This window comes from Pollicipes pollicipes, unplaced genomic scaffold (genome assembly GCF_011947565.3).
Source record: "Pollicipes pollicipes isolate AB1234 unplaced genomic scaffold, Ppol_2.1 Scaffold_4881;HRSCAF=5763_pilon_pilon_pilon, whole genome shotgun sequence".
NCBI classification, from domain to species: Eukaryota; Metazoa; Arthropoda; class Thecostraca; order Pollicipedomorpha; family Pollicipedidae; genus Pollicipes; species Pollicipes pollicipes.
In genome coordinates, this window is record NW_023596576.1 from 712,374 (window position 1) to 725,042 (window position 12,669).

The 12,669-nt window shown below is 51.5% G+C and overlaps 1 protein-coding gene across 1 annotated transcript in view; it reads right to left on the minus strand.

The window, feature by feature from the left end:
* Positions 1-518: 518 nt before the first annotated feature.
* Positions 519-12,669, minus strand: part of LOC119101075 (uncharacterized) — a 31,764-nt gene continuing 19,613 nt past the window's right edge. The window contains exons 3-6 of the mRNA XM_037224329.1: positions 9,916-10,054; positions 1,720-1,996; positions 962-1,083; positions 519-653 (exon numbers count right to left, since the gene is read on the minus strand). Coding sequence (XP_037080224.1) covers positions 519-653; positions 962-1,083; positions 1,720-1,996; positions 9,916-10,054 — 673 coding nt within the window. The remainder of the gene's footprint in view (positions 654-961; positions 1,084-1,719; positions 1,997-9,915; positions 10,055-12,669) is intronic.

Here is a 12,669-nt window from a genome sequence, read left to right on the forward strand (position 1 = left end):
CACAACGCTATGAGCTGAGTGAAGACCGGTGGCATAGCTTGGACCCGTGCCTGGTGCCAGACTGCGTGACTCGAGACAATCAACACACATCAGACCTCGATATGACTGCATACATTGCAATAGTCTCCCACCGCGACCGTCCGCGCTCCCGAGTCAGATCGCTCACACTCACCTGCTCGCCACCTGCTCACATCTCACCCCAGTCTCACCGAAGGCGCGTGTCATCTCGAATCTATTCTGACGTCACAGGTGTGCCAGCACACAACCTCACTGTCCTCTCTCGCTCGATCTGCCACCTCCGGGCGCTGCTGTGACGTCGTAGGCGCGCGCCAGTCGCCTCTGAGGGGGGTTCGGCCTGAGCAGGGGACCTCAGGCGGAGCCGCCGCCGGCCGGCCGGGGCTCCGCTGTAGTGCCGTCCACAGACCTCGGGCGGAGCCGCCGCCGGGCCGGCCAGGGCTCCGCTATAGCGTCGTCCGCAGACCTCGGGCGGAGCCGCCGCCGGGCCGGCCGGGGCTCCGCTATAGCGCCGTCCGCACGTCGTAAACGATGGTGGGCTCCTGACCGGAGCGGCTCGGGTAATGCGTCCGGGCGCGTGCGATCACCGACGCCGCGTCGTTGCCCATCCGGTTGCGCTGCTTGTGACTGAAGCTCAGCTGGGTGCAGAAACGGCAGGCTTTTATCCCTTCGACAGACCCGACAGATTCCGATTATTACGTTACGGGCACGTTTGAAATGGCTAGAAAGATCAGCAGAATTAACACAGTCTTTAACTTTTAACGCTCCTTAATGAGAAAAAAACACTGTTTATACACATTACATGTTTATAACTTCCTTACGCAATAATGTAGCGTATAAGAGGTGACGGTAGCATAGCCGGGCAAGATCCACCTTTTAAAACAGTACGAAATGATTTTACCGATAGGTTCGTTACTTGCACCACACACAAGACAATGGAGCTTACAGGATGCTGGCTGGCGTCCTGGAGCTTGCCCCTGTTCTTGTTTCTCATCCAAGAGGGCAGGCTGCGAGTGCGCATCTCCTCGTCCAGCAGCATGAGGTCGACACGCTCGGGACTGACCTCGCCTGCTGACACCAATATCTCATGTGTGCAGGCTAGATTTCAGCACGCTCTGGATATCGTTCTCTAGCGGCTAGGCTATCTCTCTGTTGAAAGTAGCAACAGTTCGTCGAACTCTATTGGACTCCTATGGAGGCACTGCAAACACGAACTGCAAACATCAAACATGGCTCCTGGAAAAATGACCGCTAAATCTGCAGGCCCCCATGACGTTGGTCTGGCGGGGCAAAGTTTTCTGGCCTCTGCAAACAATTTCTTTAACTTAAGTTTTAGAAGAAAAGTAACGAAAAGTGCAGTCATTCGGCCGCCAAGTGGTAGCCACATCCAATGCCGTATAACTGAGGAAAGCCCGTCAGTACAGAAGACGAGGCCTTGCGGCTGCTCTTGCGGGACTCGAAACCGAGGGGGCTCGGAACAGTCGTCTGACAGCACCTGGCTGCGTTGCAATCCGCTCGCAGAAGGCGTGCAAATATCCAGTATGTCGTACCCAGAGCACGATAGGACGAAAGCTCTAGCAGGGGGGTCAAGCGCACGCTCTGCTGCAGCGCGACACCGTGCCACCCCGACAACCGGGCGGGGCCGGCGCCGCTGAGTCCAGCCGCGAGGCAGACACCGGGTGGCAAGGGGGAGGGGGGGCTGACCTGCGCTCGGTGCGCACGGCCCCACTTCGGCGCTGCTCGCCGCCGCGTAGAACTGCTGCAGGCGCTTCTGCTTTGACGGCAGCGTGCGGTACGCGGTGGCGTCTTGCGCCTCGGCGGCCACCGCCGGCGGCGCGCCCGGCTGACGGCGCCGCTCCAGCGTTGGACTGTAGCCCGAGATGTAGACGACGTTGTCGGTCCAGCGCTGGCCCTCGTGGCCGACACTCGACTCCAGCGGCGGTGGGATGCGACACTTGCCGCTAGGCGGCGCCACCGGCGGCTGCCGAGGAAGCAAGGGGTCAGACGCAGTGCGACGAAGGCAGTGAGCACGTTTATAACTGGTCCCAATGCGACTGCGAGGCGAGGCGGGACAAAGTGCCACAGTCAGCTATTGGGAAGATTGCGGCAGAACTGTGGGGCTTAGTGGAGAGAAGACTGCAGAACTGGGCCCTGTGGACGGCGATGCAAATACGACGCTTACGAGACTAATTTGGTCCGCGCTGAGTTGACTCGGGCTCGGACTAAGGTCATGCATTCATCATGGCTGCCTAATGGGACGAAACGGCAGGGAAATTCAGCCGCAGAAGGGCACGCATGGTTGGCGAGCACCTGTGGAGTTAGGAGTTGGTGCTAAAAGCATACGGTCCCAAAAACTTTGTCCTACGGACACGCTCGATGTCCTTGTAGCAGCTCGCAGGATGTGCAAGATACTGGAAAGCGACTTTTTATTTTCTGCTACAGCCGCATATGTACACAAACATGCTCTAAAAACGACTAATTGGTTTGGGTTCACGAAAGTGGCCAAATTGAGCTGTCGCTTCGGGTATCAGCAACGACGTTCGATATGAGCTAACAGCGCTGACGCGGAAATCCGGTGCTCCGTCACCTAATATGAACGAAAACTTACATTTGGGCGTGGTACGGCTGGCTGAATTGCCAAATTGTATATGAAATGCACATTATGTGCGGTTATATATAAGCACTGACTGAACTGAAGGACATTACATCGACATATACGCTGGGATGTCGTGGAGAACCTACACTGTACAAAGGTGCGTAATATATGCACGTCGGATATGGACTAACTTACCGTTGCATAACGTTGCACGTTACTTCACGTTGCATGGCTTATTATTGCAAAATCAAAATGTCTATACATTTGTACAAGCATGCCGTTCTTAGTTTTACGCAAGCTTCCATGTTTAAGTGTACCACGAAATAATACAACTAACAAGCTAACAGAACAAACAAGCAACTGCAGGGATGCAGCGACCAACACTGTGATGGCCAAGTAATTTCGTAGGTGTCCAAAGGCGCAGGGTCTTGTATTACTACTTATTTTCATCAGATGATGATATCGATTGATGCATGTCAGCGACGCAACAGCACTTACGCAGGTAGAGGATATCCTGGACAGTGATGATCTAGGGGTAATGTTTCCGTCCTGCAAGGGCGGGCGGAAGGCACACTTTGAGAAGCTCGGTTATAGTGAAATAAGGGCAAACCAAGATGAATGTGACGAGAGGCAGCATCACACTTGTCTCAACTCTGCAACATCAAGCGGCCTTAAAGGACCGCTGCAGTCGACGCGCCCCATTTATTAATATTGGATGTTGAAACTGGCGTAAATCCTAGAAACGAAGTCCTACGGCCTCGGAACCAGCCAATCGCTGGCGCTCGCTTTGAGCAAAACTTATCACGGAACGTGTGCGTTGCAGCAGAAGTAAAGTGTTCCAATGCCACACCGTCCGGCCCACCGACATAGTTCGACTGACTGACTGTATGGCCAGGCCGCTGGGAGGTCTTCTGGGAGTGAAGCCGCCCCACGGTCTGTATGGCCACGCCGCTGGGAGGTCTTCTGGGAGTGAAGCCGCCCCACGGTCTGTATGGCCAGGCCGCTGGGAGGTCTTCTGGGAGTGAAGCCGCCCCACGGTCTGTATGGCCAGGCCGCTGGGAGGTCTTCTGGGAGTGAAGCCGCCCCACGGTCTGTATGGCCAGGCCGCTGGGAGGTCTTCTGGGAGTGAAGCCGCCCCACGGTCTGTATGGCCAGGCCGCTGGGAGGTCTTCTGGAAGTGAAGCCGCCCCACGGTCTGTATGGCCAGGCCGCTGGGAGGTCTTCTGGGAGTGAAGCCGCCCCACGGTCTGTATGGCCGCGCCGCTGGGAGGTCTTCTGGGAGTGAAGCCGCCCCACGGTCTGTATGGCCAGGCCGCTGGGAGGTCTTCTGGGAGTGAAGCCGCCCCACGGTCTGTATGGCCAGGCCGCTGGGAGGTCTTCTGGAAGTGAAGCCGCCCCACGGTCTGTATGGCCAGGCCGCTGGGAGGTCTTCTGGAAGTGAAGCCGCCCCACGGTCTGTATGGCCAGGCCGCTGGGAGGTCTTCTGGAAGTGAAGCCGCCCCACGGTCTGTATGGCCAGGCCGCTGGGAGGTCTTCTGGGAGTGAAGCCGCCCCACGGTACCGAGCCCTGCGTCACGATCACACCACGTCTGCGTCGCTCGAACGCTTACTCTGTGGAGCCAAATACGCCACGGGGACGTGGGGATGTGCCACAAACACATTGGGTACCACACCCAAGAATAGAGCTGGCTAAGAGATTGTGCGGACCCGGAGCTCCGGTCACGTGGAGCCAGACATCGGCGGTCCTGCGCGTCTGCCCCATCATGACCGTGCGGCGTGCAGGGATGCACAGGGCTAAACTGCAACATTGCAGAATCTTAATTGCATTTCTTGTATGAGGCCTGCAGAATGATTGGCAATTCATTTAATGAGGTGCGGAATAGATATCACATTGGGTTGCAGAATGTTCTGATTTCGCAGTCCGATCTGTTACAGTGGACCAGTTTTTCTGGTTAGCGTTGTTTCGGTGCAGATCAAAGGCATTGCAAAGATGATTGCATCGCGAAACCCAGTCGATTTTTCTGGGAAGGAACAAGCACCGCATCGCAATGGTAGTCAATGGGAAATATCTGGGGTTGCATCGCAGTCTTTTTCAAAAGGATGCCACCTATTTCTGAAGATATGGTTATTCAACGTTTGTGCTGCAAGGAATGTTTTACTTCGTAAACAAAATGGGTTGTTTTGGTCCAGCAATGAATAGATGTCCCCAAAAAATCGCAACATGTCTGCTTACATTACTATTTTTGGAAGCTTTTGGTCCTATTTTCCCTGAATAGATGTCGTATAACCCTTCTAAAGTTACGTTTATGATGTAGATTACACACAGGGTTGTTATTAGGCTAGCAGGTGTTTTTTCGTTTCCCCATTGCAATAAAAGGGCATAGCTCACCAGCCTAGGACTACATGTTGAGCCCACATATTTTAATTCTTATTGCTGTTCTATAAGGAAATGCAGTAGATGGCTAACATCCATTCACACACCACATCTGATGCACGCAAGATAGCATTGGTGTCGAATGCTTCACTAAAGTGGGTACGACCAAAGCTGCAGATTTGTGCTGACCAGTTGAGGATATTACACGACCTTTTTTCACTGCGACCAAGCGTTCAGCCCACGCCATCATTACGTGACATTTGTGACGCTGGGCCGGTAGCGTGATCTTTAACGGGAGCTGCATCTGTATGGCACACAGGTTTGCTTGAATGGGCATACTGCTCGCTTGGCCTTCGATGAAAGCATGTGCTCAGATTGCAGCAGTGGGACACTATTCTTAAGCCCAATTTTAGCAATAAAAACTATCATATTTGGGTTCCAATAATGGCATGTTATGCTACTTACCGAGAGAACAAATGCGAGAAAAATCGTTGCAACTTGCAAATATACATGCCTGTATCTTCTCATCTATAAATCGTGATCCTCTCGCACTCGAACCGTGCAAACCTCGCATTAAGTTTCTTACGCTCCAAATGGTGCGGATCAAATGCAGGTACTACAGAACGCAATAATGTATTTCGTGATAGCTGGTAATTAGTGGGGAGCATAATATTTGAAGTGACGCAAACCACGCATCTGCAGAAAACACAACTAAGTTTGCTCCGCTGGCTCCAGTGAGAGCAGTGGTGGCTCCACTATCACTGCGCCACCGCACACACGCGTATGCGGCGGCGCAGTCTCTCTCCTCTCTCTCTCTCTCTCTCTCTCATCTCTAGAAGAGAAAAGGAGAGAGTCTCTCTCTCTCTTCTCCTCTCTCTCTCTCTCTCCTCGAGTAGAAATTTAGACTAATTCTCTCTCCTCTCTTTCTTAGTCTCTCTCTCTCTCTCTCTCCTCTATCTGAGATTCTCTCTCTCTCTCTCTTCTCTCTCTCTTCTCTCTCTCCTCTATCTCTTCTCTCTCTCTCTCTCCTCTCTTCTCCTCTCTCTCTCTCTCTCTCTCTCTCTCTCTCTCTCTCTCTCTCTCTCTCTCGTGACCGAGCTGTCAACCCTCTGGGTACCGAGGGGACGGCACGCTCAGCTGGCCCGATCACCCAGCGCTATTCACCGCCCGTGCCTTTCCCGTATTTACCCGATTTACATGTCCTCCCCTTCCCCCTCCGGAAACAGTCAGACAGTCGGGTCCCCGTGCACATTCCACTGGTTCTGCCCCGCTTCTCCTTCTGTCCCCTCCCCTCGGCGTGGCGAAGGTTGTATCGGGGCAGAGGATTGGAGGAGACAGGACCAGGAGCACCCGGACGGAACAGGAGCAGGGTTCGCAAGGGACTTAATGTGGAATGGTCAACTTGCAATGGTGTTCGGCCGGGGTATCACCCATGCGAAATTTGCACCCGGTATCATTTTTTTGTTTTTTTTTGGGGGGGGGAGTAATAACGCGACGATATCTTATGACATCAATTTCAAATAAATGCTCTTTGGAAGAAGAGCTATCAATCAAAGTTTTAAACAGCCCGTAAGTGTGTGGATGAAGAAAAATCTACCCGTTTTGTTCCGATGCTGCACGCATCACACAATGCAATGAAAAAGGTCGTTGCGTGACGGGCACTGCTGGGAAGTCCGGAGCGTTTGGCTGGGGCATCGGAGTGGGGTTTAGAAGACCTTGTCCACCCGCCCTTGTTTGTTCATTAACGGTTAGGCCCAGGTTTTCTTGACCTCGCATCGCGCGAGTGGAAGGCCCAGACGCATGAGCCCAGGATGTCATACCCATCACGTCGAAAAGTTAAGGGGTGAATATGATGTGTGTCTCTTCGAGGGTATGCCAAAAACAAAACTCAATAGGTAAACCGTCAGCAATCATGGCTCAAGCCTTGCTTTGTTCACAAACTATGGTTTGGGAGCGGGAAGAAGATGGTAAGCATGGATGCCGCAAAATGGTTGATGAAAAATGATTGCGAAGACAGGTTTGGCTAACACCAAGAATACCTTCATTTTCCGGTTGTTTGTAATGAAAGTTAAGAATGCTTATTATTGGTTTTTGTGCTCATGCGTATAGAATATAATTAAACTCTAAAAATGTTCAGAAGTTAATCTGAAGAGCCAGTCTTCTTGAATGGGCTGGCAAGAGATGCTGTGGGCCCGAAAACAGCTGTTGGTAGACAGCCCAGCGCGCTTTTTGACCTCTGCTCTTTACCTGGAACCTTTAAATGGGATTAATGCGGGGCCAAAATGTGCGACTGGGAACAGTACCTACGCTAATCATGTTATGCAATAAACGCAAGACATGGCTCCAACGCATGACAATGGGTGTCCAGTCCCGTATGTGCCCTTCATAACCGTGGGCAATGCAGAGCAGCGGGCGCGGCAAACTGACCTCTGCCCTCATATTCCGGATGAGAGTACAGGCCGCGCCGCGCCATCTATCGATTTACGCGCCAACGAAGCAACTTTGGCAGCACTGTGACGAGCGCCAACAAAGAGATAAGCCATCCGCCTCTCGCCCGGCTGCCATATGGGGCAAAGGGCTGGTGGAACGTAAAAAGTATCCAGGCTGAACGCTTTCCGATTAGCTACACGAACGCCACCGAAGAGGAATTGCCAGCACCAAGGCCACTTGGGTAATGCGTTTACCCAGAGTAATATGATTATGTCGGTCAAGTTAGCGCCGTACTTCTTTCGTAAACTCACCTTCGCTGGCTGCATTACCGCGAGTGCTTGTTTTTGCCCTCGGCTTTGTTTTCCGGTGAGATTATTCGTTGCCAAGCGACGGAGCCTTTATTTGTTTCCGCGGGACCGTTGCCGTTCCGACAGAGGGGCGATGTAACCTCCCGGCACCAAGTCAGCGAGAAGTGAAACGCAGGGCAGGATGTGGCATAACATCCTCTTGTAATTTCCACCTTTCTTTTGTATCACCTGTTTTCACTTTCATCTGTACAACTCTGCAAAAGCTTTTGGCCTTTGATCGAGTGACCACGCAGTTCGGACAGCGCAGCTCATGATTTCTTGTCTGCGCTTCTAGAGATAAGCCATTAGGCACGTGGCCGTGGTCTTCTCGGGTTACAGACGCTGAAGTGAGATGTGGTTCATTGGTTGTAAGGCGGAGGCTACCAGCGTCTAGTTTGTATTTGTGGTTACATCAATGACAAGTGGTTTTAATGATGCAGTAATTGGGGATTTTACCGGGATTCTTTCTACACAACCTCCATAGGTCATGGGCGCCATACCGAACTACAGGGCCACTGAGTGAGAGCTCAGAGCCCCTTCAATATACGTCAAGTTCCATCCCAAACATCAAACGTCCTGGGATCCGCCAGGCCTTCCACCGCAAATGGCCATCTATTCCGGTGGAGACGGGCTCTTAGTGTGGCTACCTGTAATGTGAGTAAGCGAGGCTGGTTTCGAGCTAATAGCTGAGTTGGTAGCCAGCTAGCGGACTTTCCGCCGATCGACGGGCTAGCCGCAGGGGACGGCCGTGGGGTGTTCGGCGAGCTGTTGAAAAATCTGTGGCGTGCTTAAGCTCACTCCATTAGCGCTTCTATGCATATACTGCAATTATAGGATTTAACGATTTCGTATGATTGAAACACATACACGCTACCACTGATCCTATCGGAGAGCCCCTAGACGTAACCGAGAGAAAACTCGAGGCTGGTGGAAAACTAACTGAATGTGTAGGGGAAAAGTGATTATTTCTTTACGTGATGAAGGTAATTTTTCTACATTAACATATTTCAAAGCGTTACGAAATGCTACCCAGGCGATCATGCGGCTGGGCATAGCCGTCACTGGGGTTGATGGACTGGACTGGACTGGACTGGACACTGGACTGCAGAACCTTTCAAGCAGATTTGGCGATTTTCGTGCTATGACCATAGGAACTGGCATCAAAACATAACGGACCTCGGCAATACGCAAGGCGGGGTTACGTCCATCGCCATGGGGATGACCATCACGGAGGGCGGTGAGTTCGAAACTCGCACTCCGGGGACTTTAATGCTGATTGGTCTATTTTTGAGTTTTGATTATGTTAAATTGCGCCGTAACAGAGAAAGACACCAGTGATATTCAGGCGTGGTTATGTTTATGCGAGCAGCCCTCCGGCTACTTCATTGTCTGGCAAGACGATGAGAAGTTTCATAAGGACCTGGCGAACCGCAGGAAATTTGTCGAAATGTTGGACTTTGTTCTTGGAATCTTTGAATGCTAGCTCTTAATTTATCGGTAGATTAAATCTAGAAAATTGACGATGCATGTGTATTCCACACCAGAAGTAAAACGAATTCTGAGACCCGGCATTATGTATTATCAGCATTAGTCATTATCAGTCAGCCATGGTCCTAAAATCTGGATGCCGGCTGGCCGATGGTGCCGGGTCGGTGGCTGGGCGACCTAAAAACCGGCTAGCCGCAACCAGCCTGGGTGTGAGACCGCCTGCTGGGTTCCAGTCAGTCATGGCTGACCAAAACGGCTCTTATTCAGACCGAACCATAACTAAGGCCTATGCAGGCTGCGCGTGGATGTCTGTGAAATCAGCGATTTCGACCATAGGTGCTTGCAACAGTACTGAGATTTCCTCCCGTGGCTGAGTCTGGCGGAGGGTGGACGTTGACAGCTGCTTCTGCTGCGTTCGAGCCCGGCGGTGGGAGACAGGACGCCAGTGGGTTTACCTTATGTGTCTGAGCCATGAGGTGGAAGCCTGTGGTTCCAGTGGCATTTCCTGTCGCGTTTGAGCTAAGCGGGAAGAGCATGTGATGCCAGCATTACATGATGCGTTCAAGCCAGAGAGCATCACTAGGCGATGGGGGCCCGTGATGCCAGCGACATTCCCTGCTGCATTCGAGACATCCGGTGAGAGCCTGCGATGCCAGCGGGATTACCTGCTGTGTTCGAGTCAGACGGTGGACGTCGGCGGCGGCTGGCGGCGGTTGGGGCGATGACGGTTGGCCAGCCCGCTGGTAATATATCGGCAGCCCTGAGCCACGAATGCCCTCCGTGCACAGCTTCAGGCATCCCGAACTGGAAAACGGGAAATTTCTAATGTAACAAGACAGACAAAGCTAAATAACAAAGATCAGGAACCCCGATGTCAGATTCCATAAATGCTAGCCTTGTCACACTGCACTCGATAGATATTTTGCAGGAGCATAGGCCGTTAACAAGCAATATTCTGTGGCATCAAAGGCTCCCGCCACGTGAGGCAACATCAGTCACAGCTCGACTCAGCAGACATGCAAACGTTTGAAGAGAGCCCGGACGAGCTGGTAAAAATGTAATGAAGGCATGGTACAGAACAGCGATTTTGTAAAAACTTCTTAAAAAGAGAAACCTGGTTTCCGCGTCGAACGAACGAAGCTTCGCCATCGGCGGCTGGAGTGCTCTTAGCTGATATTTCACGATTAACGACTTTTTCTGTTCATGCATAGTTTGAATCTAACGCACATTAATGCAAGTTAACTCTTGCGGTTGATTCGTAAGACTGGGTCTAGTGCGTCGACTCTCATTTCGTCGCCTCTGATTAGTTTTCCTTTGTCCGCATGGAGTTCAGTAGGTGGAGGTTAAAGCGCGCCACTTCGTAATGCCTGTGGCAACTTGAGGTAACCTTAGGCTACCCACCGCCAATGTCCTAGCTTTTAAAAACATCATAGAAAAGCTTTCGCAGTTGATCGATTCTTAGATTTGGAGGGCAGCAATCCTTAAAGGTGTCAATATTTTGAACCGCATCCAAATGGATACCAAACGAATCCTCGCAAGGATAGTGGCATGACGGTTGCATACGAATGTGGTGTAAAATCATCTGACCTTTTTATTAGCCCCATCCGAGCTCATTTTGACCTTTGTCCTTTGTTTACCTCGACCAGGAGAGCAGAAAGTGTCAAGCCATGTGAAATAAAAATCGATGCAGCAAGGAGACATTCACACCACATAATCATTACGTAAAAGGGTCGTTACGGACACATATTATACGTCACTGCACAACGAAGCGGGTCCAGGGCACGACGCTTATCGAGGCACTGATGTCTTGCCGACGGGCTTCCACCCTCCGTAGAAGACACTGCAGCTGATCCTGTCACCGGCTGCAATGCCTGCCAAGATCTCAATCATTTGCTCACCCTCCCTGCGAAATCGTGTGTAACGTTTTCACACCCCTCAAAATCAAGATAAAACGGATAGTCGTTGTTGGATTTCAATGCATCAATTGGCTTGATTAGCCAACAGCTAGTTTCGATCTGAATAAGCTGGAATATCAGCCAACAGGACCCATAAACCAGATTAATTAATTCTCTCTGAGTTGACGAATGGCGCACCATCCTCAGACTAATTCGCCGCCGGCATGGAGAAAGGCTCCAAAGCTATTGCTATTTTTTAACCATGGCTGATGTCATCAGACAGAACGCGACTGTCTCGGACCTCCAATAGGTCAAGTGCAGATGCGCCACGGCCAACACTCCTCCAACCACGTTGTTGTTGACAACGCAGTGGGTCTTGGCACGGCTTCAGGTCCTGCCTAGGCGCGTTAGGGGACATCGGGGCGGACAGCCATCCGGATACACTGCCCGCTGACGACCCTAGAACGGACCTGAGGCTGTACCCAAGCCTGCTGCACTACCGAACGGTTAAGAGGCTCCTCGTTGGAACAGCGCTAGCCGTCATGTGCCGCCATTGGACATATGTGAAGCCCCAGATGGTCGAGTTCGTCTGGTTTCGGGTGACGTCAGCGCTAATGAAAAAGCAGCCATAGTTTTGATGTTGTTGCCTTTACCAGCAACGAAGGATTTTGATGGTGCTGCACCGTTCGTCTCCTAAGATACGGAACGGTCGGATCTGGTAGACCTCTCCTGGCTGGTATTCCAGCTCAAGAGGATCGATGTTGGATCCAAGGATCGACCGTCGGCCAGGCATGCCAATCGATGAATTGGTAGCCAACGACGGCTGTCCGTTTCATCGTGATTTTGGGCGGTGTGCAAAAGTTACAAGTGATTTTGCAGAGAAAGGTGTATCGCTTATTAACATCTCCGCAGGCACTTCAACCGGCGGCGGTCGGCTGCGGGGCTTGTGCAGCAGACGGGAGCTCACCGGAAGAAGATCGGCACTTTCAGAAAGCGTGCACTAGATACACATGAGCGGGGACGAACGACCCCAGATGTGTTCATTATAGTGTTTCGATGCATTAGTGATGTACTGCCAAGGCCTGTTTTGCAGACATGTTGTTACTCTACATGACGCGATTATTCTATTTTCTTGGTGAAACAGAGGATAGATTAGTGAAAGATTGGTAAGATGGGGTTAAAGAGGAGTAAAATGGCCTCCCACCACTTAACATCCGATTCATTAAGTAATGCAAGGATTTGTTTGACACCTATACCAACGCTACTAAAATGTTCTCATATTTAAGCATTGCTGCTCCCTCTCCACCCTACCCGCCTTCGTCAATGTAAGGATCGGAAATGTGGAAATGGCATGATAAGAGAGTGGTAAGGGCTTTGTTTTAAGTGCTCAAGTCGATGTTTATGTCTTTATTACGCAATGCCGACGCCCTCAGGTAATAACGGCTCAAAACTACCAAACCTTAAGCTCTTTTTTAGGACCTTCTAGGCACATACGAATTTTTGACAAAGATAGCACCATCGACC